General features: G+C 51.9%; 1 protein-coding gene across 2 annotated transcripts; it reads right to left on the bottom strand.

Moving 5' to 3' along the window:
* Nucleotides 1–10,280: 10,280 nt before the first annotated feature.
* Nucleotides 10,281–22,028, bottom strand: LDB1 (LIM domain binding 1; the record flags this gene model as incomplete). Of its 2 annotated transcripts, none has more annotated exons than XM_084245904.1 (11): nucleotides 10,281–10,511; nucleotides 11,221–11,369; nucleotides 11,556–11,679; nucleotides 11,771–11,854; nucleotides 12,649–12,771; nucleotides 13,240–13,412; nucleotides 13,582–13,684; nucleotides 13,780–13,855; nucleotides 13,974–14,018; nucleotides 14,149–14,251; nucleotides 22,004–22,028. In XM_084245904.1, the coding sequence occupies 11 exons, from the start codon at nucleotides 22,026–22,028 to the stop codon at nucleotides 10,281–10,283; spliced, it is 1,236 nt and encodes a 411-aa protein (XP_084102030.1). The 2 variants fall into 2 exon arrangements, with proteins under 2 accessions (XP_084102030.1, XP_084102031.1); XM_084245905.1 differs by having other exon boundaries at nucleotides 11,227–11,369.
* Nucleotides 22,029–23,006: the final 978 nt, after the last annotated feature.

Here is a 23,006-nt window from a genome sequence, read left to right as displayed (position 1 = left end):
CTTAGACGGGGAAAAATGATTGAGAAGGAGTATGAGGAGGACTTCTGGAATGGATCCTGTTCTGCTCCTTGATCACAGTGCTGGTTACAGAAAAAGTTATCAAATTATGCATTTAAGATATGTATGTTATTCTTTAATACAAACTTTACCAAGAACACCAAAGCATAAGCAACAAAGAAAAAAATAGATAATTTGAACTTTATCAAAGTTAAAAATGCTTGTGTTTCCAAGGATACTCTCCAAAAAGTGAAAATACAATGCCACAGAATGTAAAATATTTTCAAATCATATACCCAATAAAAGACTTGTATTTAAAACTCTTAATAGGGCCTCTCTGGTGGTGCAAGGGATTAAGCACAGCACTGTGAGTTATCCACAGCCTCTGCAACATAAGCTCAATCCCTGACCCGCCGGGGAGCTACCCACATGGCACAGCAGACCTCTCGTGTCTCACCTGCTGCTCCCCTCAGCAGTGTATTTCAGTCAGTCTGCATATTCTGTTCCCCCACTCTCTCTCTAGTGAATCTTCTCACCCCCTGCACCTCTGGCCTGCACCCCAGTTCTTGTATGCATAAATAAAGATTAAAAAAATAAACAAAACTTAATAATTGAAATATAGTCAAAGGATCTAAATAGATATTTTTTCTTTTTCTTTCTTTTCTTTCTTAAAGATTTATTTATTTATGAATACAAGAACTGGGGTACAGGCCAGAGGTGCGGCGGGAAGAGGATTCACCAGAGACAGAGTGAGGAGCAGAACAGGAGGTTTGACTAAAATACACTGCTGAGGGGAGCAGCGGGTAAGACAGGAGAGGTCTACTATGCCATGTGGATTAGCTCTCTGGCTGGGAATTGAACTCATGCTGCAGTGGCTGGCGATAGCTTGATAGTGCGGAGACTTTAACCCCTACGCCACCGGAAGACCTGCACTGAGATTCTGGTGCGGGTCTTTACAAGATGGTCAGTGAATTCCTGATAAGGAGATCAAATGAACTTGGTCTCTATCCAGAGGTCAAGGATGAGATTGCTTTAGGTCTTGGAGGTGGCATTAAAGGTGGTTGTGGGGGCCTCCCTGGTGGCACAAGGGGTTAAGCACAGCTCTGTGAAGCTATCAGCAGCCTCTGCAGCATGAGTTCAATCCCCGCAGGCTAGAGAGCTACCCACATGGCTCAGCAAACCTCTCCTGTCTCGCCCACTGCTCCTCTCAGCAATGTATTTTGGTCAGTCTGTCTGTACTGCTCCCCACTGTCTCTGGTGAATCCTCTCACCCCCCACATCTCTGGCCTGTACCCCAGTTCTTGTATGCATAAATAATTTTTTTTTTATTTTAAAGATTTTTATTTATTTATTTATACAAGCACTGGGTATAGTCAGAAGCACGGGAGGGTGGGAGAATTCACCAGAGCCAGAGCGGGGAACAGAACAGGCCGAAGGACCGAAGTACACCGCTGAGGGGAGCAGCAGGCGCAACAGGAGAGGTCTGTCGTACCATGTGGGACCCTCATTGGTAGTCAGGGATCAAACCGGCGCTGCAGAGGCTGTGGACAGCCTCGCAGCCCAGCGCTCAAACACTGCACCACCAGGGAGGCCCATAAATAAATCTTAAAAAAAAAAAAAAAAAGGTAGTTGTGGCAAAGTTGCCCTGGGTGTCAGTGCAACCCTTGGTCATGAGGTGTAGCAGCACTGATACTGGCCAGCAGCAGCAGCTTCTTGGGCACAGGGGTGGCCGAAATGAAGCCAGTGTCCCTGGAGTGAGCCATACCAGCACAGAGGAGTAGCACTAGTCACCTTGCAAGGAAAGGTGTGGGGCTTGCCAATCTTGCTCCCCTAGTAGTTTCCCTGCACAGGAACAATGGGAAGCTTGGCCCAGATGGTGGCAGTGGCTACTTCCTTGGAGCACTTAACACCCAGACAGTCATGTCCGTTGTTATCCTGGATAAGGACCATATCTTGAACTTGGCCCTTTGGCCAAGGGGCCTTTGCTTTTGCTTGATGTAATCTTCAAAACCTTGTCCTTGAGGGACAGCCCCAAGGAAAAAAAAAAAGTCCATCCCAATTACCTTGATCTTCATATCTTTGACCAGGCAACCCAGGCGGAGGCAACCCTCCACCTCAGCCCCAGCCCCTGACCCTGGCTGAGGCCCCATCCCTAGCCCCAACTGCTATTGAAGCCTCAACAGAATTGAAGTCAACCACCTTGGTCTCCTGTTCCAGGACCTCCTAGCCTTTGTGCTGGCCTACCTGCAGCACCAATTTCATCAATCATTTGGTCTATTCTTAAAGAAGGAAAACTAATAGTATTTTAAAAGAGATCTGACTAGGGCCTCCCCGGTGGCCCAGTGGTTGAGCGCTGGGTTGCGAAGCTGCCTGCAGCCTCTGCAACGCCGGTTCGATCCCTGGCTGCTCCCCGGCCACCGGAGGAGAGTCCCACATGGCGTGCAGACCTCTCCTGCCGCCCGCTGCTCCCCTCAGCAGTGTACTTCGGTCCTTCTGCCTGCTCTGCTCCCCGCTCTGACTCTGGTAAATCCTCTCACTCTCCTGTGCTTCTGACTGTACCCACTGCTTGTATAAATAAATAAATAAATAAATAAATAAATATTTAGAAAAAATAAAAATAAAAAATAAAAGAGATCTGACTAGGTTACTTCTCTTTTCAAAAACTGGTAGTGGCTTCTCACGCTCTATGAAATTAAGCCTAAATTTTTCAATCTGTCATTCAAAATGCTCTACAGTTTAAGATAGCACAGGGGAGTCTTACTGATTCCTTCTCTCTCATCTAGCAAAGTACCCACCATTCCTTCACTCCCATCCCAAACCCCCACAGTATATCCTTTGCTGCTATAAACTCTCACCCAATTATTTTTTGCCTGGCCCCTCGTGTTTGAATACCTTCCCTAAAACTATCCCTCTGCCTGGAATATCTGTTGGTTCTTGCCAAAATCACCTCCTTTCAACAACCACAACCAATTTTACCTTTAGCAAGAAGTCTTCCAGATCTCTTGGTCAAAACAAATACCTCTCTGTAGCACCATGCAGACTTCTAATGTTCCCTGATGTGTGCCTCTTACTCAAATTGTGGTCAGATCTGCCTTTCCCCTGCTCTTAGGATTTCTGAAGGAGAGGGACAAGCCTTAGATCAAGTGACAGCACATTACATTTGGATGACATTCAAAATCCTTGCTGGCTCTGTGATCTTGGGCAAGTTGCTGACCTTTCTGACCCTGAGTTAATTTCCTTAGCTTTTCTGTTAATGAGAGATAATAATAGTACTTACAGCACCAAGTGTGATCAGCTTTTAATGAGGCCATCAATATAAAGGATTTCTTACAATACCTGGTGGATAGTGAATGTCAACTGCTGTCATCATCACCAACATCATTACCAACATCGACACCATGGCATTGTCCCATCTGGCCTTACCCTTTCTCTTTCCTGATACCATTTTCCCTTGCTCACTAGGCTCAGAAGCCACTGGTATTCTTTTATTCCAACAGACCAAGCACTTCCCAGCTTGAGCACCTATTTCCTCTACCTGAAATCTTCCCCATTCTTTTTGCCTAATTCTTCATCCTTCAAGTCTTAACAGATATATCATTTCCTCAAAGAGGACTTCCTTAACTCACCAGTTTAAACTAGGTCTCCTTATTATATATTTATCCTGCATTATCTAGTTAAATCATAAATTATAATTGTTTATGTATGTGACCCTTTATTTAATATTTGTTTCCCTTCCCAACTGTATATGCTGTGTTGCCTTGCTCACTGTTCAATTTCCAACTCCTGGCATGTTATAGAAGCTCACTAAATGTTGCCTTATTGGTTGAATGAATGAATGGATAAAGCAGTTTAAATAGCAAATACTCAATAAGGATGTGAATGTTAATTCAAGTTATCCCTAGAGCCTCTGCTAGAGTAAAGGCCCTCAGCATTGGGCATCATAACTAGGGACATAACTTTGCAGAGATCATACCTAAATATATAAGTCTGCAGGGATAAAAGTTCACAGATGTGCTCTTTATGACAGCAAAAACCTAGAAACAACCCAAATGTCCTGTGACAAGAGGATGAAGAACATGCAATGGAATGCTATATAGCTTTCAAAATTAATGAACTGAAACAATATATAACAATATGAACCTTAGTAATACAATATTAAATAAAAATATCTGGCCACCCCTGGTGGCACAGCGGTTGAGCGCTGGGCTGTGGGGCTGCCCTCAGCCTCTGCAGCACAAGTTTGATCCCTGGCCACCGGCCAGGGACCCACACGGTGCTCAGACCTCTCCTGCTGCGCCCGCTGCTCCCCTCAGCAGTGTACTTCAGTTCTTCTGCCTGTTCTGCTCTCCACTCTGGCTCTGGTGAGTTCTCTCACCCTCCTGCGCTTCTAACTGTACCGGTGCTTGTATAAATAAATAACTCTTTAAAAAAATAAATAAAAATAAAAATAGCAAGTCATAGGGCCTCCCTGGTGGTGAAGGGGTTAAAGACACAGTGCTGTTAAGCTACTGCCAGCCACTACAGTCAGGGGGCTAACCCACATGGCACAGGAGACCTCTCCTGTATCACCTGCTGCTCCTCTCAGCTGTGTATTTCAGGAGCTCTGCCTGTTCTGCTTCCCACTCTGTCTCTGGTGAATCCTCTCACCCACCACATCTCTGGCCTACACTCTAGCTCTTGTATGCATAAATGAATCTTTGAAGAAAAAAAAAAAATAGTAAGGGCCTCCCTGGTAGTGCAAGGGGTTAAAATACAACCTGTGAAGTTGTCCCTAGCCACTGCAGCATGAGTTCTATCCCCGGCCAGCAAGCTACCTACATGGTGCAGCGGACCTCTCCTGACTTGGCCGCTGCTCCCCTCAGCAGCGTACTTCGGTCAATCTGCCTGTTCTGTTCCCCACTCTCTCTGGTGAATCCTCTCCCCCACACCTCTGGCCTGGACCCCAGCTCTTATATGCATAAATAAATAAATCTTAAAAAAAAAAAGACTAAAATTCAAAAATAAAAATTTAAGGGCTTCCCTGGCGGTGCAAGGGGTATGAAGCAATCCACAGCCTCTGCAGCATGAGTTCAATTCCCAGCTGGCAAGGGAGAAACCCACATGGTGAGGCAGACCTCTCCTGTCTTGTCTGCTACTCCCCTCAGCAGTGTACTTTGGTCGATCTGCTTCTGTTCCCCGCTCTGTCTCTGGTGAATCCTCTCACCCCCCACCCCGCACCTCTGGCCTGTACCCCAGCTCTTGTAAGTATAAATAAATAAATCTAAAAAGATAAATAAATAAATAAATAAATAAATGTAATAATAATGGATTCCTTGGGAGAAGAAGGAGATAGGGATAGACCACATAGATTTCAGTTATTGCCAAGCTCCTAGCTTTCATGTTGATTTCTTATGGTAGTATTGTAAGTAAATAAATGCATGCTAAGCATGGAAAATGATAAGAATGCTTCATGAACAAAGGTTATGATGAGTTTATATCTGTGCACCCTTAAAGGCAAGGGAAAGAAATCATGAATAGCTCCTGCAGGCAGCCTTACTTGCTTGGGGGTTATGGGGAAAAGATTTTTCTACCCCTACCCTCTCTGAGACTTTTTCCAAGGCTGCCTCTCTTCCTTTTTTTTTTTTTCTTTCCTGCATTTGAAAGGATTGGTTTATTAGGAAAGGGAGAAAAGAGGCCTGCATATAGAGCTGTTGCTGGGGCTGCATTTGAAAGGAAAACTTTTGCTAAGAGACACCTGCATAGACACAGGTGAATAGTTTTGAGACAAGAACTGCCCCAACACTGTAGTTTTTCTTCCTGAGAGGTGAGCTGCTGGCACTGAGGTGGGGCAGCAGGGAGGGGAATTATCCAGGGTTTAGTTACCTCAGAAAGAGTCCAAAAATCAATGGGGAAATGGCCTCTTCTGAGGCTGCAGGAAGAATCTGGAGGAGTGGTTCAGCTTCCATTCCCATTCAGCTTCCCCCACTTGCCAGGCTAAGAACTGCAGGGTGTGTAGTCTCCCACCCATTTCCTGTTTAGCTTCATCAAAGCCCTCAGAGAGGGGTGGGGAGGATCCTCAGCAATGGGCTAGAAGAGAATGGGTCTGTGGCCTGAGTTGTTATAAGCATGGTGGGTACTAGGGAGCGAGGATGAGTAGGGACAAAACAAATATCTTTGAAATTTAGTCAAGGATTAGGGGGCTGCTGACTCAGAACTTTTACACATCCCTTTCCTTTCTGCCTAGCCTAGAATACACCTAGGCAATTCCAGAGAGCCTCCTGACCCTCATCCTGGGCCCTTTCCTTCTTTACCCAGGCTGTAACTCCTAATCCCATACCTTCACCTCTACTTCTTCCAAACACCAAGATAATACCTAATTTGTGAAAAAAGGGATGGGCAAAGGATCTAGGAGGGCAGCTTAGAACTTTTCACTGTAGTGAGAGGGGTTGGAGGTCACACTGAACTGGACATATTTTAGGCTGGAGTCTCACTTTTGGGGTACCAGTTGGAGATCATGCTGGACTGGCCTGGGATAGGAAACACAGGGAAGGAGCTGAAGTCAGGCCTAGCAGAAGCTTTGGGGTTCAGGGCTTGTGTGAGATACACAGCTACATTGAAACAAGTTCCTTAGCACCCTGGATCCTCAACTGCACCTGGAAATAGAAGGCATGAGGACCTAAAAGTATCTCTCCCTTCCCTGACCTCAGCAATTCCTCCTGACAAAAGGGCCTTCCCCAGAAGGGCTGCTGGGGCAAACAGGGAGGAACCAGATCTGGGGCTCCAGAGGAAGTTGCTGGCCACTATACTTCCTGAGTTAAAAAAAATGGGTTCCCCTGTCTCTCAGGCCCACTCCCTCATCCAGGCAAGGGAGAGATCAGGCCTGGCAGTCTACCTCTTCCCTTGACATCTGCCTCTTCTAAAACACAAAAGCTGTGAACCACACAAGTCCAATTCAGTGACACCGCTTCCCAGCATCCCACAACCCAATGCAATTGCACCTGCAGACCAGGCATTCAATAATACACCCCGACTGATGCACACCCCTACTCACCCAGCAGTCAGGCCTTCTCTTTGTTCAACATTGTATCACCAGGAGCTAGAATAGGGCCTGGTACCTGGAAAGGGCTCAATGAACACTAGTTGATTGAATGAATTTACCAAGACACATACATAAACATGTTTACAAGCCCAAGTTCATGTTTACACATCTATGCTCCCTTACACAAACACACACACACACACACACACACACACACACACACACACACACACCCCCAAGGCCTCTCTCAGCTCAACAGTCATATACACATACATTGGGACACAGTAAAGTAATAAGGCTAGGGCCTCCCTGGTGGCACAGGTGGTTGAGCACCGCACTGTGAAGCTGTCCACAGCTTCTGCAGAGCAGGTTCGATCCCAGCCAGTTGGCAAGAATCCCACATGGCGCAGCAGACCTCTCCTGTCGTGCCCACTGCTCCCCTCAGCAGTGTATTTCCTCAGTCTGCCTGTTCTGTTCCCTACTCTAGTCTCTGGTGAATCCTCTCAACCTCACGCGCATCTGTCCTGTACCTTGGTTCTTGTATAAATAAATAAATCTTTAAAAATAAATAAATAAATAAATAATAAAGTAATGAGGCTAGATGTACACTAGAAAGCCAGTGCCAAACTCACTGCAGGTGTTACCACTCAGCATTCCCAGGGTGACTTGGTGGTAGCAGCTGGCTGGTAAATGTCCTTCAGTGAGGTCAAGCCTGCAGTGTGTGTGTGTGTGTGTGTGTGTGTTTGTGTGTGTACATGTACAAATGGAGGTTTTGGTTTTTTGGATTCCTGAGGCTCTGGAGCAATGAAAAGGGGCTGGGCTAGCAGCAGAATTGGGACAAGGTAATTTCATGGATGATGGGGAGAGACATGTAGTCCCTTCAGCTGGGGAGGTGAGTGTTATAGGTACAGGTCTGAGATCTTACTTCTCATCCAGAGATCTGAGTAGGAGAATGGTTTGAAGCTGTGAGGGAAGTTAGGTAGGAGGCTATATAGGTGCTAAGCCCCCATCTCCAATCACAGCAAGGCTTCTGATCTTGCCAATCTTCTCTAATGGAGTGGGGGTCAGGAACTATAGTAATCACTATACATTAAGGAATCTGGAAAGTATCCTATTCCTCATTTTTATGTGGAGCTTAAGGTACCCTCCTCCCTCCACGATCCTATCAAATCAGGGAGGAGACACAATCCTGCTGTTCTTTTACTTGCAGGTCTAGGCATCTTATACCAGAGATCTCAGCTAGGCTGGTAGTCTGGGGCTGGGTAGGGGTGCAAAACCCACTGACAAAAACAGCAGTCCCCCAGGCATTCAAAAAGCCCAAGCTCCTCCAATCCAAGTCCCCTCCTAGGCAGGGGCCTCTACCCCAACCCCTCCCCTAACAGGGTAAGGTAAGGCTGTCTATTCCAGGAACCCTGCCTGTCTATCAGTACTATGACCCTTTGGAGTAAGGAACAACAGTGGTAGCATGAGGGTAGGCTGGAAAATAAACTTTTGAGGGAGGCGGTTGAGCTTGCGATACCTGAGGACGAACACCAGAAGAGTGAAAGGGAGTTCAATTCATACCTCCTCCCCCAATGACTGGTTTTAAGGACTGTAGGAAGGAGGAAAACATTCCTTGGACCGAATCATTATTAGGCATCAATAACCAACCAGGACACTCTCAAACCAAAAAGTCTCTTTATTGATTGGTACCATACATGACTCAAATGGCAAAGGAAAAAAAAAAAGGCATTACAGTTGGGGGTGGACATCCATCTTTCCCACCCCTTCCCTCAGCTCCTGACACAATCCCCTTCTAACAGTGGTAGCTGGAGTGGAGGAAACAGGGCACAGAGGAACCCCAGAATCCAGAAGGAAGGGTGGGGAGAGGTGGTGCTAACACTTCTGGAACTGACCACAGGAAAAGGCAGCGAAACCACAGAGCTGGGCCCAGATACATGGGACCCTGCTCTTGGCATCACCCTGGGCTTGGTGCCTCCGTGGGTCCAACTGTGAAATGGAGCTGAGGATCCTGGTTGTCACTCCCTCCCTTCTAGGAAAGGGAAGGATAATGGGAGATGAAGACTAATTCAGCTGGAGGACAGAGGCCTTATTGCTCCCTGGTGGGCTTAGAGCTGGGGCATCCTCAGGGGCTCCATGCCTGCCATTGAGGAAGGGGTGAGGAAGAGGGGGGACAGATGTGCAGTTTGAGTGGCTGGAGGAAGAGTACTGGAGAGAGTGGATGAAACCCTCCCCATCCCATGCCTGCCCAACCTAAACAAAACAAAAAACACAGTGACAAACAATGGCTGTTCCCTTCCTTCCATACTCCCTAAGGGAAAGAGCCTTCCCCTCCCCCTATCCAGGACAGCTGCTCTAGGAGAGAATATACACACCATGGAGAGAAGGGTGTTGGGGGCTGGGACAAGAGGGAGTCACAAGCACTAGGAGGGCAGGCGAGAGTTCTGGAGAATGGGGGAGACAGAGACAACGGCAAGGGCCTGTCATCAAGGGAAGGTCATCAATTGCCCTCTACCCCATGGGATACCATCCCCAGCTTGTCTCCCCAGAGGAAAAGGAAAGAGATGGCAAAGTGTCTCCTTGGTCTGAAGCTCTCAAACTGTATAAAATTGTATGTATAACCCCTGCCCTCCCATTCTCCCCTCCACCTGGGCCCTAAGACACCCCCCCCACATCTGCCAATTAGGGAGGTAGCTGGACTTTTAATAAGGGGCAAAGGGGGGACATTTTTTTTTAACTTACATTTTTAATAATATTATTTTTTAAAAAACTTGGAGCTGGGATAGGTGGCAGAAGGGAGGAGCCCAGAGCTTTACCCCTCTACTACCAGCCACCTAGGGGGAAGGTTTGAGGGAGGGGCACTCAACCAAGCCCCATACCTTAAGTCCCTAAGGGCTGTGGGTATAGACAACCCCAGGCTGGAAGGGGGTGGAGTCAGGAGGATGGAGAACCCAGAACCTGGGAAGATGGAGGCAAATGCCCTGGGGGGCGGCCAGGACACTTCTCAGAGGACCAGGGTCCACATAGGCATCCACATGAGTAACCCCTTCCCCCAAAAGGCTCTGCAGAGGCCAGGCCCAGCCCAGGGCCACTGGGGGGCAAATCTTGGCACCTGCCCCCAGAGAGTCCAGTTCCTCCCTGAAGTGGGTAGATGGAGGCTGCCCACTATAGATAGATGCTCAGTCTCTTCATTCTGTCTTCTGCTCCCTGGGGCTGCGAGGGGTGGGGCAGGCAGGCAGAGCGCTGGGTGGCCGTGGTGAAGCCTCTATTGGGAGGCCTGTGACGTGGGGTTCTCTGATTTGCTCTCTTGGCTGGATGGAGGCTTGCTGTTCCAGGGGCTGTTGGCGCCCAGGGCAGGGGAGTTGTTAAAGCTGTCCTCGTCGTCAATGCCGTTGGCCGCGTCAAACTGGGTGTTCTCCAGCCGGGTGATGAGCCTCTCGTCCTCGTCCCCGAACTCCCCGCCCATCAGGGTGGGCTCCCCCACCACCATCACATCCTGAGAGTGGCGGAGGTCCCCAAACATAATCGGGGCAGGGGCTCGCCCAGCCCTGGGCGGCAGATACCCCCAGAGCCCCAATACCCACCCAGGTAACTCAACACCCCCAACCCCTCCTTATACCCAAATTAAAAATCCCAACTCCTCTGACACTCTTAGCCCCTGGAATTCTTCCCACTGAAGGACTGCAGTCTTTAACCCATATGCACTAGATTCTGGGAGAAGTCCATCTATTCCCCTAGCTCTCTCTAGTCCTATCTCCCCTAAATTTTAGGGGGCTCCTAAACTTTGTCCACATGTAAAGAGAAGGAGCAATCAAAAACACAAAGGGGACACGTGTGTGCAAGTGCATATGCATGTACTCTAGATTTGCACATATTCAAGTCTGTGTGTTCCTCTATCAGTGTGAGTGCATGTCTCTGACGGGCTGGTGTCTACAAGCTGTCTGTCCTGTCCATCTGTATGTTCTCATGGCTATCTCTGTCACTTATATATCCTACCTTGTCACGTGTCTGAGTCTGTGTGATCACAGCCATGCATGTGACTGACAAGGACTCTCATCAGTGACAGGAGTCAGCCCATGCTGCAGAATACACTGGGAAAATCTCTTTGCTTCTATGCCTGCTAGTGAGCTCAGGCTGGGACAGGGTCAAGGGTCGGGGGCAGCAGTGGGGCAGCCCAGAAGAGAGAAGAAAGCCGAGATGCTTACAGGTACCTGGCTGGAGAGGGCGAAGGTGCTGGCTGGGCTTTTCTTCTTGCTGTTGCTGTTGTTGGTGTTGCCACCCCCCGAGCTCATGGTGCTGCCCCCTGACATCTTCCGTTTCCGCCGTTTGCTGGGCTGCTGCCGTGCGGGCTCCGCTATGCCAGGGAAAGGAGACTCAGGTGGGGGGCAGAACCCTAGGACCCTTGTTCCCCATTCTGGCTCCTAAAGAACCTGACCCTACCCTGATCCCAATCTTGCAGACCCAAGAGCGAAGAAGGACTTCTCATAGGAGAGAGAGATACCGCATCAGATGGCTGTAAGAGCAGGTGAAAGGCACTCACCGGGGGGCGCTACCATGCGCTGCCACTTCTGAAAAAGGCAGGTCTTGAGGCAGTCACGGGGGCTGAGGCTGTAGGTCTTGTGGCGGGACATGAGCTCCTGCATGGGCTCGAGTATCACACAGAGCTAGGGGCAGACCAGGAGGTGGCTTGTCAGGAGAGAGATGTGGAGCTTAGACCAATGGGATGGGGTAGAAACTGAGTGGCTGAAGACTCACTCGGAGGTAGTTGAGAGTGGAATTGGACAGCCCACACCGGGTGATGTTTTTGGAGAGCTGATCCAACATCTGGGGGTCCTGGGCCTAGAAGGGGAGAAAGGTAAGAATACCAGCAACTGGGTTGAATCTGCTCACCTGTCCTATCACCCAAGCGTAATGATTTAAAAAAAAAAAAAAAAAGATTTATTTATTTATTTATTTATTTATTTATTTATATAAGAACCGGGGTATAGGTCAGAGGTGTGGGAGGGTGAGAGGATTCACCAGAGACAGAGCAGGGAACAGAACAGGCAGACTAACGAAATACACTGCTGCGGGGAGCAGCCGGAGAGACAGGAGAGGTCTGCTTCGCCATGTGGGACCCTCGCTGGCCGGCCGGGATCGAACCGGCGGTGCAGAGGCTGCGGACAGCTTCACAGTGCGGCGCTCAACCACCTGCGCTACCAGGGGAGGCCCATGACTTTTTTTTTTTAAGATTTATTTTATTTATTCTTACAAGAACTGGGATGTAGGCCAGAGGTGCAGGGGGTGAGAATTCACCACAGACAGAGTGGGGAACAGAACAGGTGGATTGACTGAAATACACTGCTGAGGGAATCAGCGGGAGAGACCGGAGAGGTCTGCTATACCATGTGGGTTAGCTCCCTGGCCTGAGAGCGAACTCATGCTAGGCAATAGCTGGCAACAGCAAGATAGTGCTTTTAACCCCTGCACCACCAGGGAGACCCACATCATGACATTCTTGAGAAAAGACAGGCTATTAGACTTAGTCTTCAGAAGGAGAAAGCTAAGCCTCTGTCTAAAGTCTCAGGAAAGGGATATTTTTTTCCACCCTTCCCACTGCCTCACTCTAGGTCTTGGATCTGCCCACAACTCACATGCATGGCAAGGATGCTGCGGGGGATGAGTTCCCGGTGCTGCCGGATGCTGAAGTGCCACGTCTTTATCCGCATCATGTCATCGAACATGAATTCCAGGTATAACCGGCCCTCCACACACACCTGAAGACAAGCTTGTTACAACTCTGCCCCTCCCCAACATACCTGAAAGTGTGCCTGCTACAATTCCCCTTACGTGCTCATAACTGTCCCATCACACATACTTCTGCCACCTGCACAAAAATCTGGGTGCAAAACTGACAGACTAGCCCCTCATATACCTATCTATCTGTCTGTCTATCTCTCTCACACACACACCAGAAATGCTTAATAGATTGTCAGCCTCTCCTCATGTAGGTAGTGACACTCTCATCTGCTATAAGCTCTATGAGGGCAAGCTCCTGTTCACTGATGTACCCCTGGGGCCCGGAAAACTCAATAAATGTTTATGAATGTAAAAGCATGCCTGCCCTCCCTTCTCCTTTGCCATTTCCCATTATGCTCCCCAGGGAAGAGCAGAGTACATTTTGGGAGCAAGAAGGGGAAGCAAATCCAGTGCTTCAGCATTCCACATCCAGTTGGGTTGCTGACCTGGGTGAACATGGGTTTGCCATGCTGGGTCACCATGCTGCCCTGGTCACAGTCGAGAGACACAAAGTTGCTGTGGAATGCCTCCTTGGGGTGCTTAAGTACATAGTACAGCTCCGTAGCACCCCCCTCAAAGATGCTGCGAAAGTAGCGTGGGATCAGGGTCCGGCCAATGGCTGTAGAGATTAGACAAATTCTTCAGATCAGAAGGATTCAAAAGGGTTCAGGCAGATGCCAGCCCTACCAAGCCAGATTCCCTAGGACAAATACCCATTCCCAGATCTTAGGACACGGTAGGTATATACTCTCACAGCAGAATTCACAGGACCCCCAGAAGTCACTCACTGTATCTCTTTGGTCCATCCTCCAGGCAGAAAGTAATGGTTAACATGGCATCATCCTCAAAGAACTCAGTTGTGAAAGCATCCCACCAGAGATTGTCACACTCCTAGGGAGCACAGGGATGGTTATAAATATGCCTGAAGACATCCTACAGGGGTGCCCAGATGGACCTCCCCTCCAAGCCCCTTGGCCTGGCCATACCTCTGTCCAGTTTTGAAGCCGTTTGTTAAGCTCAAATATTCTGTAGTCAGTTTGGTTGCCATATGGTGTATGCCTCCTGGGGGAAGTGAGGGAGGGAGCTCAATAGAAGCAGAGCCCCTCCGCCCCCTCCCCCCAAGCTTCTGCCTTCACTCATATAATGGAAAGCACCTTCCTCCCCCCTGGACTCCACTTACCCAATCCCAGGCTCCAGATATGTAGGCGGGTACATGGGAGTCGGGCTGTGTAAGGGAAGAGGCTATGAGAATGGTGGTGGAAGACAGGAATTATCAGAGGGTACCACTCCCTCCCTTTTTCCAACAGGATCCCATCCCATCTGGAGAAGGGATGGGAAGAGGACATGAGACTCACCCCACATCCCGATCTAGCATGGTGCCGGGATGGAAGGGGGGGAAGGCGTTGCCGTTCGGGGGCTCCTTCGGCGAGTACAGCTTGAATGACTTTGAGGAACAACCTAGAAAGGAAAGGAAGAAGGGGTTCCTTGAGGCCCTCTTGGGAGGCTTTCCTAATAGCCAGCTAGACTGGGATCCCGTCTTACGGAGCCCAGGGAGTAGAGCAGGGGAAGAGAATGATCTAGGAAGTGTCTATCTCCGTTTCTAAATCTGGCTCTAATCTTGTATTATTGAGAAACTAAAAGTACTCAGTCCTAATACCTAGAATCCCATTTCTTCCTGTGGCTGAGACTTGCATGATAGAAGAGGAAGTGAAGTTTGGAAAAAATGTCAATACGTCAATACCACAGAATAAATAAATACCCAAACCCCAGAATTTAATTGTGATAAACTCCTTTTCATCCATGTCATTTTGTGTAATTGTCACCACCTTGTGACGTGGCAGGGTCAGTCGTAGCATTCCCATTTTTGTGTCCAGCTAGGGTAACTGAAAGCTCAAGGGGACTTGCCAAAATCATAGAACTAGCTAACTGGCAGAGCTAGGGCTTGAGCCCAGATCTTCTGATGCCTATGTCCTACAATTTCTAGCTCTCTGTTGCCCTCTGGAAACCAAGGTAGAGGAGGAGAAAAAGGGGGTTTTGCCAAGTCCCTGCCCCTCCTCCACTCCCAGGGTCCAAGGAGGGTAGGCAGGGGATAGAAAGATAAAGGGGGATGAGTGCCGCCCACTAGATAACCAGTTGTGCCTTTAGCCTCCCCCAACAACGGCCATCCCCCTTATCAGCTCAACCCCCTCCCCCACACCCACCGAGGGTACAGTATTGTCTCCAAATCAGAAACCCCAAACCTCACTCATTTCTGAGACCTGCAGAGGGTAAGGGAGATACACAGGCCTCCACTGGATCCCACTCTACTTACAAGTAGAAAGTAGGAAGCCTGAGAAGGAGCCCAGGGGCCAGGGGGCTCAGTCTAGGAGGCAAGTGGACACTAGACAGAGGTCTCTGCCTGTGTGTATCTACGCATGCGGGTATGTGTGCCTTCTCCCACCTCACTCCACAGCGCAGTTTCTGGTGTACTTCTTTGTGACTGGAAGAAGAGCTACAGTCATAGTTAGGTATGAGCCAGGTATCCCCACAAGTCTATTTTCCCCTTCCATGCCAGGAAGGGGAAACGGAGTCACAGCTCCAAAGGTACTGACCCCATTTATATTTGCTTCCTCAGGTCCCCAAAACTTGCTTGTATTTAGGAGAGTAATGGTTTGGCTGTATCTGAGCCCCCTCCCCTATTTACATACAAAATCTATTTTGTTCCTTAAGGGAAGAGACAAAGGAAGACCCTGTGCCAACATGTGTCATTTAATTCTCTCCCTAGGGCCCACTCCTCACAATTTGGGCAAAAGGAGGGTCCCAGAGGGGCCTATACTACACAGTCCCTGAAGGTGCCAAGAGTCAGAGCCTGTGTGTGCCTGCACACGCGTGTGTCTCATCCTGCCTAGCAGGCTTCCACCCTCAGCTCGCCCCAACATGCCTGCCAAGGGTTGGAACCCAGCAGCCCCAGGCAGGATCAGGGTGCCCACAACAGGCCCTCACCCCATGCATGAGCTCTCACAGGCCATATCCACATGTTCCCAGAGCAGCACAGACTTGACACGCCAGTCTGGACTGAATGAGCAGCCTGTGCCCTCAGTAAAGAGACAGTCCCACCCAGTCCCCAAGTCTGCCCACTCCCCAGACAAGGTAGGCAAGGTGACATAGGAAGCCAAAGCTCACACAGCCAGAGATGCCAGGCTTAGGCAACAAACCCAAGAATCTGGATTATCAGACCTGGCTCTCATCCTAAGGAGGCCAATCCTTTCCTCAAAAGTATCACTGCCCCTGTCCCCCCCACACACACACACACCAAGGGTCCTTCAAAGAATGTGTCAGTTCAGGACTCTAAAAAAGAAGGGCGCAGCAGGACACCTGGGTTCTACTCTCATTCTGAAAAAAAGTTTCAGAGCTTCTATTCCTCTCAGAACACAGCCTGGGGCTGTTCTGAGGAGCGAAAGTCCAAAGCTCTGGGACCTCTACTTACATCTCCAGTGAATGGACGCAAACAAACTGAGCATCTCTCCAGAGCCATAGCAACTCCCAGTAGCCCCAGCCCAAGGGCTCGGGAGTGAAAAGAGAAGGGGAGGGAACATCACCCAGACCATCTGTCCCTGTTGCTGTCGTCCCCAGCAGCAGGGGTAGAGGGAGCAAGGTGGGGGTGGGGGTGAAAAGATGTATCATCCAGTCCTGGAGGCAGACAGAGGCCCCCTTCCACCTTTAGCAATCGGAGTCCTTCGGAAGGGCAAGACTAGAGGAAGAGCCCAGAACTAGGTAAAGTTTCTCAGGATGAAGCTGCATCCTAGGGTGGAGGGGCTCACCTCCAGCTGGGCATTTCCATGGTAACCAGCCTGACCTGAGGGCAAGGCCCCTCCCTCTGGGGGAAGATCATAGGTCAGCAGGCCAGGGCGCTCTGGCCTCTGAGCTAGGGCACCTCTCCGCAGCCATCATACCAGGCCTGAACCAGGCCCAGGACATTCCACCCACCCCCAACAGACTTGCAGGGTGCTCAGACTTACCTGGGAGAACTGAGGGGGCCAGGAGAGATGTGGGGAGCAGCTGGATGCCCAGAGGGGCCCTGGCAGGGTTGAGGACTTGGGGGGGGCAACTTCAGCCGCTCATGTCCCAAGTGGGACAGGCAGGCCTGGCTGAAAGCCCCACTCTGCCGGCCGCACAAAGACTCGCACGCACCGCCTGCGCCCGCCCCGCGGCGGCCACAGCCCCGGGGGAAAGTTACAAAGGCCACTGGGCCGGGGGCCTGGGGCCAGGGGGCCGGCCTGGGGGGCGGGGGGCCGCGGGGAGTCCGGAGCCTTCTTTGTTTGCAAGGTTTCCCTCAACAATGGCTGCTCCGCTCTTTCCTCTCTCCTCCTCCTCCTCGGCTCTCCCCGCCGCCGCCTCTTGCTGCCTCTGCCTCCAAGCAGCCCGCCCGCCCTCCCCAGGCCACCGGGCTCCTCTGCTGGGCACCGGGAGAGGCAGGGCCCGGCACTCACACTCACTCACACACGCGCGCGCACACACACAGAGACACACGCAGCGCCCGCCGGCTCCCTTCCTTTTCTCCCTTTCTCTCCCTCCCCGCTCGCTCTCTCCGAGCCTCTCTCAGAATGAGGCCCCAGGGCGGGCGGAGGGTGGAGCTGCCCCCACCGGCCCCGCCCCCTCCCTGCGAGGAAAGAGGAAGAGGGAGAGGGAGGGAGGGAGAGCGGCAGGCAGGCTGGGAGGGCTGCTGAGAAAAACAAAAGAGAGACAGAGACTGGGAGAGACAGGGGACTGAGAGATGGAGACACAACAGATCCGGTTTGTGAGGCCGGAGAGAGGGGAGACCTGTGGGGGCCAGGACTTGGAACGCCCCCAGCCCCAGGTGTGGTGCTCAAGGGTAAACAGGGGAGCCAAAACCACAGGCAGGGATGCAGGAAGAGGCTCTCCTTGGGAGACTCTTCCATATCTTCAAACCACCTCCCAAACCTACCCCAGATCTCCTCTCCCCTGTGGATCTGTCAGGGTGAAGGCCAGCCTAGGCAGACACCCTGGGCTCAGCCCCTGGTAAAAATCCCAGAGCAGCTGAGGGGAGGCTCCAGGGGGTTATTTTAGACAGAGAACACTCTGACTTCAGTCTGTAAACACACTGGAGGTAGAGGGGGACACTCCAGGCTCCCAGTCCCCAGCCCAGTTAAGTTCTAAGGCCTGTCTTATACAGGTCTAAGCAGAAGCTCCCTTCCCCACCACCACCACTGGAGAGACACGTGGGTGATGCGCAAAGAGGGGCTGTCAGAGCGGGGGAAGGGTTTTGTCCATCCAAGGGCTCCCTGAAGAGGTCTAGTTGCTGCTTAATCCTCCCCCATCCCAGGGAAAAAGGTATGTGGTTACTGGGGTCGGGCCTATATAAGCAAGAGAGAGACACACTAACCCTGAGGGGGAGAAGGGATGGGGGGTGGGTAAGGGCTCACAGATTAACTTCTATGCAACTTGAGTCTTTGCTCCCTATTCTCTGTGCCCCCCCCCCATCATATTTACAAACAGTCCACAACAGGATTTCTCATGGCATACACACCAGTTGACTGTAATAATATCACACCTTGTTCTAGGACCATCCGCCACAAATAAATAACATCCCACTTTAAGAGAAATCAGTACCTGATACACACTTCAACCTGTAACATACCTTAATCCCTAAATAAACCCAAACTGAGGACAGACAGACAGACACACACACATACACACACATACACACAATCTATGTCAGACCCTGAATTCCATACCCACTGGGACCTGTGACATGCATGAGCCCTGAACCTAGTAAACACAGCAAAACAGCATATATTCCCTGAACCTGTGACATACACAGCCTGACCATTTGCTACCCAGAGTCTTACCCATAAACCACCCTGCCTGAAACGAGCAGCATTCTCCATGACAGCTTGGTCATGTGATACACCCCAGCTTTCACAAACACATTGAAATCCATGACATTCAGCCTGCAACACACTGCCTACCACCAGGACTTGAGCAGTTCCCAATGACCCCCAAATTTACAGCCCAATTTTAGTATTAACCACACTCCTCCCCTACTGACGGCGATTCCCGTCATTTGTTTTATGCCTTTAAACTTTCCAAAGTGCATTCATAGGCAGTACTTGAGGAGATCCATACAACACACTGGGTCAAATATTACCCTAACTGGAACAGATCTCAGTGACACAGGGTCCCTAGACAACTCAATAGATGCCCAGCCCTGAGGCACTGCAGCCAATCCTATTCCCTTTCTCCTCTGAGGAGAGGCTACTCCTGTCCCAATGATTGTCTACTTAGGGGAGGGGGAGGGGAGTGTGCTCTGGCTTCTGCCCCCAGCACAGAGCTCAAAAACCTGCACACAGTCTGTCTCTTCAAATTTTGGGTAGAAGTGTTTAAGTACCAAGAGGTATCAAAACTCTGACATAGCATTCAAAATGGCCTGCTCCCAGACGCCCTTCTCTAGCAAGAATGCACTTCTCAGTTATGACTTAATTTCCCCAATTGCTCAGGGACTGCGGTCCAGTTAAGCAGAGCAAGTCTGAGTTAGAAGACCCTAAAGTTGGGGGTGTAGGGGAGAGCAGGGAGCAGCAAAGAATGACAAAGGTGATAAGGGAAAGAAAAAGGAAGTACCCCTCCTGAAGGTGGGAACACTGAAGGGCAGCAGCCTGCCTCAGCCCACGGGATAAGGTACCAGTATTGCCCCCTGCCCGGGCCCCTGGGGCTCCCTGACCCAGGCCTCCAGTGTGCCTGCCCCCCTTCCTTTGTCTGTGCCCGGCCTCCCGTTGGCCTGGCGCTCTGCCATCCTCCTCTCCTGGCTCCCAGCCGCCACCACTGCTGCCTCTTCCCCTCCCCCTACTCCTCCCTGCCTTAACCCTTCTGAGCCACATGCTGCCCCAGCCAGGTCCTGGCCCCCTCAGCAACCTGCCCAGGGTGATGCCCTTTCGCAGAGGTCTTCCTTGCTCCAGACCAAAGCCCGAGAAGCGATTCCCCACCAGAGGAGCACTATGGGAGCTGGGTGTGCATTTACGTGTGTATCTTGTGGTGTTTCCTTCCGCGTGTGCATGTGTATGGGTCTGCGTGTGCTCTGGCTTCCCTCAGTCACATGTGTGGGGCATGTGCTGTCTCTGCTGGGCTGGGGGAGGAGGAGCCGGGAGACAGCAGAGCACAAAGGAGAGACTCAGACAGGCAGCAGGCAGCAGGCAGGCAGCCTGCCAGGGTGCCTGGGGCCCCCACCCCAGGGCCGCTCAAGGTTGGGGGGTGGTCTCTGGGCGTCAACTGTACACGCTGCCAGGAGACCCTTGTGTTCACTCATGTGCTCCCAGCCACTTACACAAGCCTCCCTCACTCCAACTCCTACCATTCCCCACCCCCAGGCCACTCTCAAGTCCCTCCCCATGTGGTTCTCCTTGAAGTCTAACCTCTGTCCATGTCTGTGGTATCAATCCACAAATTCTTCACATTCACGGAGAAAAAGACTCCCCACACTTAGGCATCGTTTGCCCCCTCATGGGCAACCAGGCCACCAGACACACAAAAGGAACATGCCTTCCGGGGCACTGATTAAAGTTGCACCCCACACACACACCCCTGGACATGGGTCCTTTTCCTGTCCCCACGCCGCTCCCACAGTGACTGAGGGGGAAACTTCCTCTCTTCACTGGCCCAGGCTCCCTGGTGCAACTTAAGGGCCAATCTTTCATCTACTTCCAGCCTGACATACCCACCTCCTACCCACTATTCGTAGAAACTAAGAATCAAAAGGTAAGACTCAGCCCTCTAGCTTATTCAGAACCTTAGTTTCTGCTCTGCTCCCACGGGGTAATGGAGGATCAGCGCCATGGGGTGGACTCAGAGCATGGCTGGATCTGAACAGGGTACTCAGCATGGGGCAGTTAGTTATAAAGGAGAAACTACACACACAAATGTGCACACCAAGCTAGGAGGAGGAATGATGGGACCAGGCAGGATTCCAGCTTGGCAAGTTCTTTCCCCTCCTCTTCTCCCCACCCTGCAGCAGGAGCCAGGGGTTCCCACACCCAGATATTCCAGAATCCTCAGGCTCCACTAACCTCTCTCTGAGCCCCATGCCCCTTAAACATCAGTCTCAGTAGGTACTTTAAGTGTGTGCCCAGCCCAGCTTGGCCTGTGTCACATGATTTTCAAGGAAGCTGACAGTGGCTTCCCTTGGGGATTTTGTGCCCATTTGAAGGGGGCGGAGGTCCAGTTGTGGGGTATGGGTCTCCAGAGAACAGGCTATCTAGAACAGGGCAAAAATTCCAAACCAGACTAGATTCAGGACACCCACTTTCAGAAGAAAAGGAACTCCAGGGGTTCTACAAACAACTGCAGGATCCAGGGTCCTGGACTTGGGGATATGCAGTGTTAAGGCCCTTCTTCAGAGAAGACCTCTCTGGACACCTGGCACTCCTCCTGGCAGTGAGGTAGAGGCTTCCGCCTCCCCAGAAAAGAACTCAGACCTAGGCTGTCACTGGCAAGAGCTGATGCCTGTTTGGGGGAGGTAGGGCTCGGAGCTGAAGTTCTCACTGAGGGTCAAACCTTGATCCCCTCAACTCAACTCTCACAAATCACTTCATTTCCAAGTTGCCACATTCCCCCTCCCACTAGGGTGGAGATGCCAGACCCAAGGGCCCAATTATCTGCCCCCCCCCCCAGGAGTATCTCCAGTCCCACAGGAGGGCCAACCTTCCCTGGCAACAGGCAGAAAAATTTGGAGGGGGGCAAGATGGGCCCCAAGCAATCCCTCCCCCCCAACCCCCCCGCAAACACGGTCCTCAGAAACAACCCGGAGGGAGGTGTCACAGGATATTTAAGAGGGAACAGGCAGCAGATAAGGGGGGGGCACCCCAAACCATCCAATCACAACTCTATGATGACCTGAGGGGGGGTCAAAAGTCCAGAGTCACTTCTGATTGGCTAACACCCTGGAATTCTGGGAATTTCAGCCCCCCCAACCTTTCCCAACTAGCCTCCCCCCCAAAACATACGCGAGCCCCAGCACACCCCCCCTTCGCGGCCTCTGGGCTGCTACGCATTTACACAGTTGGGGAAAACCCTCAGACTGAGGCCCCTCATGGCCCCTACAGCCCCCGACCTCCGCCAGGCCATCGACGACGCCCCCCCCCCCAGTACTACCCAAACAAGGGGTGAGGTATCTGCGGGGAGGGCTAGAGAGGGAGGGGCCGGGTGCCGCGCTCTACTCACCAGGACAGGCACAGCCCACTGACATCTTCACATCGCCCGCCGCTGGGGGCCCAGCCGAGTCACGGTGCCCGCCCCGCGCGGGGACAGGCCGGGCATGAGCCGCAGCCGCCGCCCGCGGCCCCTGCTGCCCTCGCCGCCGGCCCGGCCCGGCCTCGGCCCGGTGCGGGCGGCCCCTGGCTGCAGCGAGGGGCCTGTCAGGCGCGGAGCAGACAGGAAGGAAGCCAGGCGGGCAGCGAGCTGCTCTGCGTGTGTGCGCGCGGGTGTGCGTCCCCGGCGCGGGTGTCCGCGTGTGCGCGTGTGCGTGTGCGTGTCTGTGCGCTCCCGCCCCCTCCCCGCCGCCGGCGCCGCCGCGCGCCCCCTCGCCCCCCGCGCCCCCTCTGCTCGCTCCTCGCGCTGGCTCCGCGGCGCCCGCTCTCCGGCTCCTGCCGGGCTGGGCCGGGCTTTATTAATATGCTAATTGCCTGCGAGTGGGAGGGGAGAGCCGTGTCAAAGTGACCCGGGCGAGCGCGTCGCGAGCGGCGACGTGCGTGCGCCGCGCGGCGGGCGGGCGGCGAGGGGCCGGCGGCGGTCAGGGAATGGCCAGCGTGTGACGCAGCTTCTAAAAAGGCGACGGGAGCCGGGGGCCGAGACCCCGGAGGGAGGGCGAGCCGCGCGCTCGGGGTCGGTTCTCCCGGCGCCGCCGAGTTGGGAGCGTCGATTAGCCGGAGCGGGAGCCCGGACTGGGGGAGGCGGAGCTAGGGTGGGCTGTGAGGTGTAGCTCTCTCCACCCCCGGCCGCGCTCCGGAGAGAAAGGGACGGCCGACCCCCCTGGCTCTCTGTGCTGAGAGCCCACGTTTAGGAAGCCCCTTGCTGTGGGCTCACGCCCCAACTAGGCTGGGGAAAAGAAGTACTACCCTAATTCTTGTTGCAACCCCTCAACTCACCCCTCCCTAAATTAATCACTCTTCCCTTGCCTGCTAAACCTGTTGGGACTAGACCTAAAAGGGTTAATTATGTGGGGTCC

Source organism: Talpa europaea, assembly GCF_964194135.1.
Source record: "Talpa europaea genome assembly, chromosome: 10".
Classification (NCBI taxonomy): Eukaryota; Metazoa; Chordata; class Mammalia; order Eulipotyphla; family Talpidae; genus Talpa; species Talpa europaea.
Note: the sequence above shows the minus strand (reverse complement) of the source record. Positions and strands in the feature narration are given on the sequence as shown.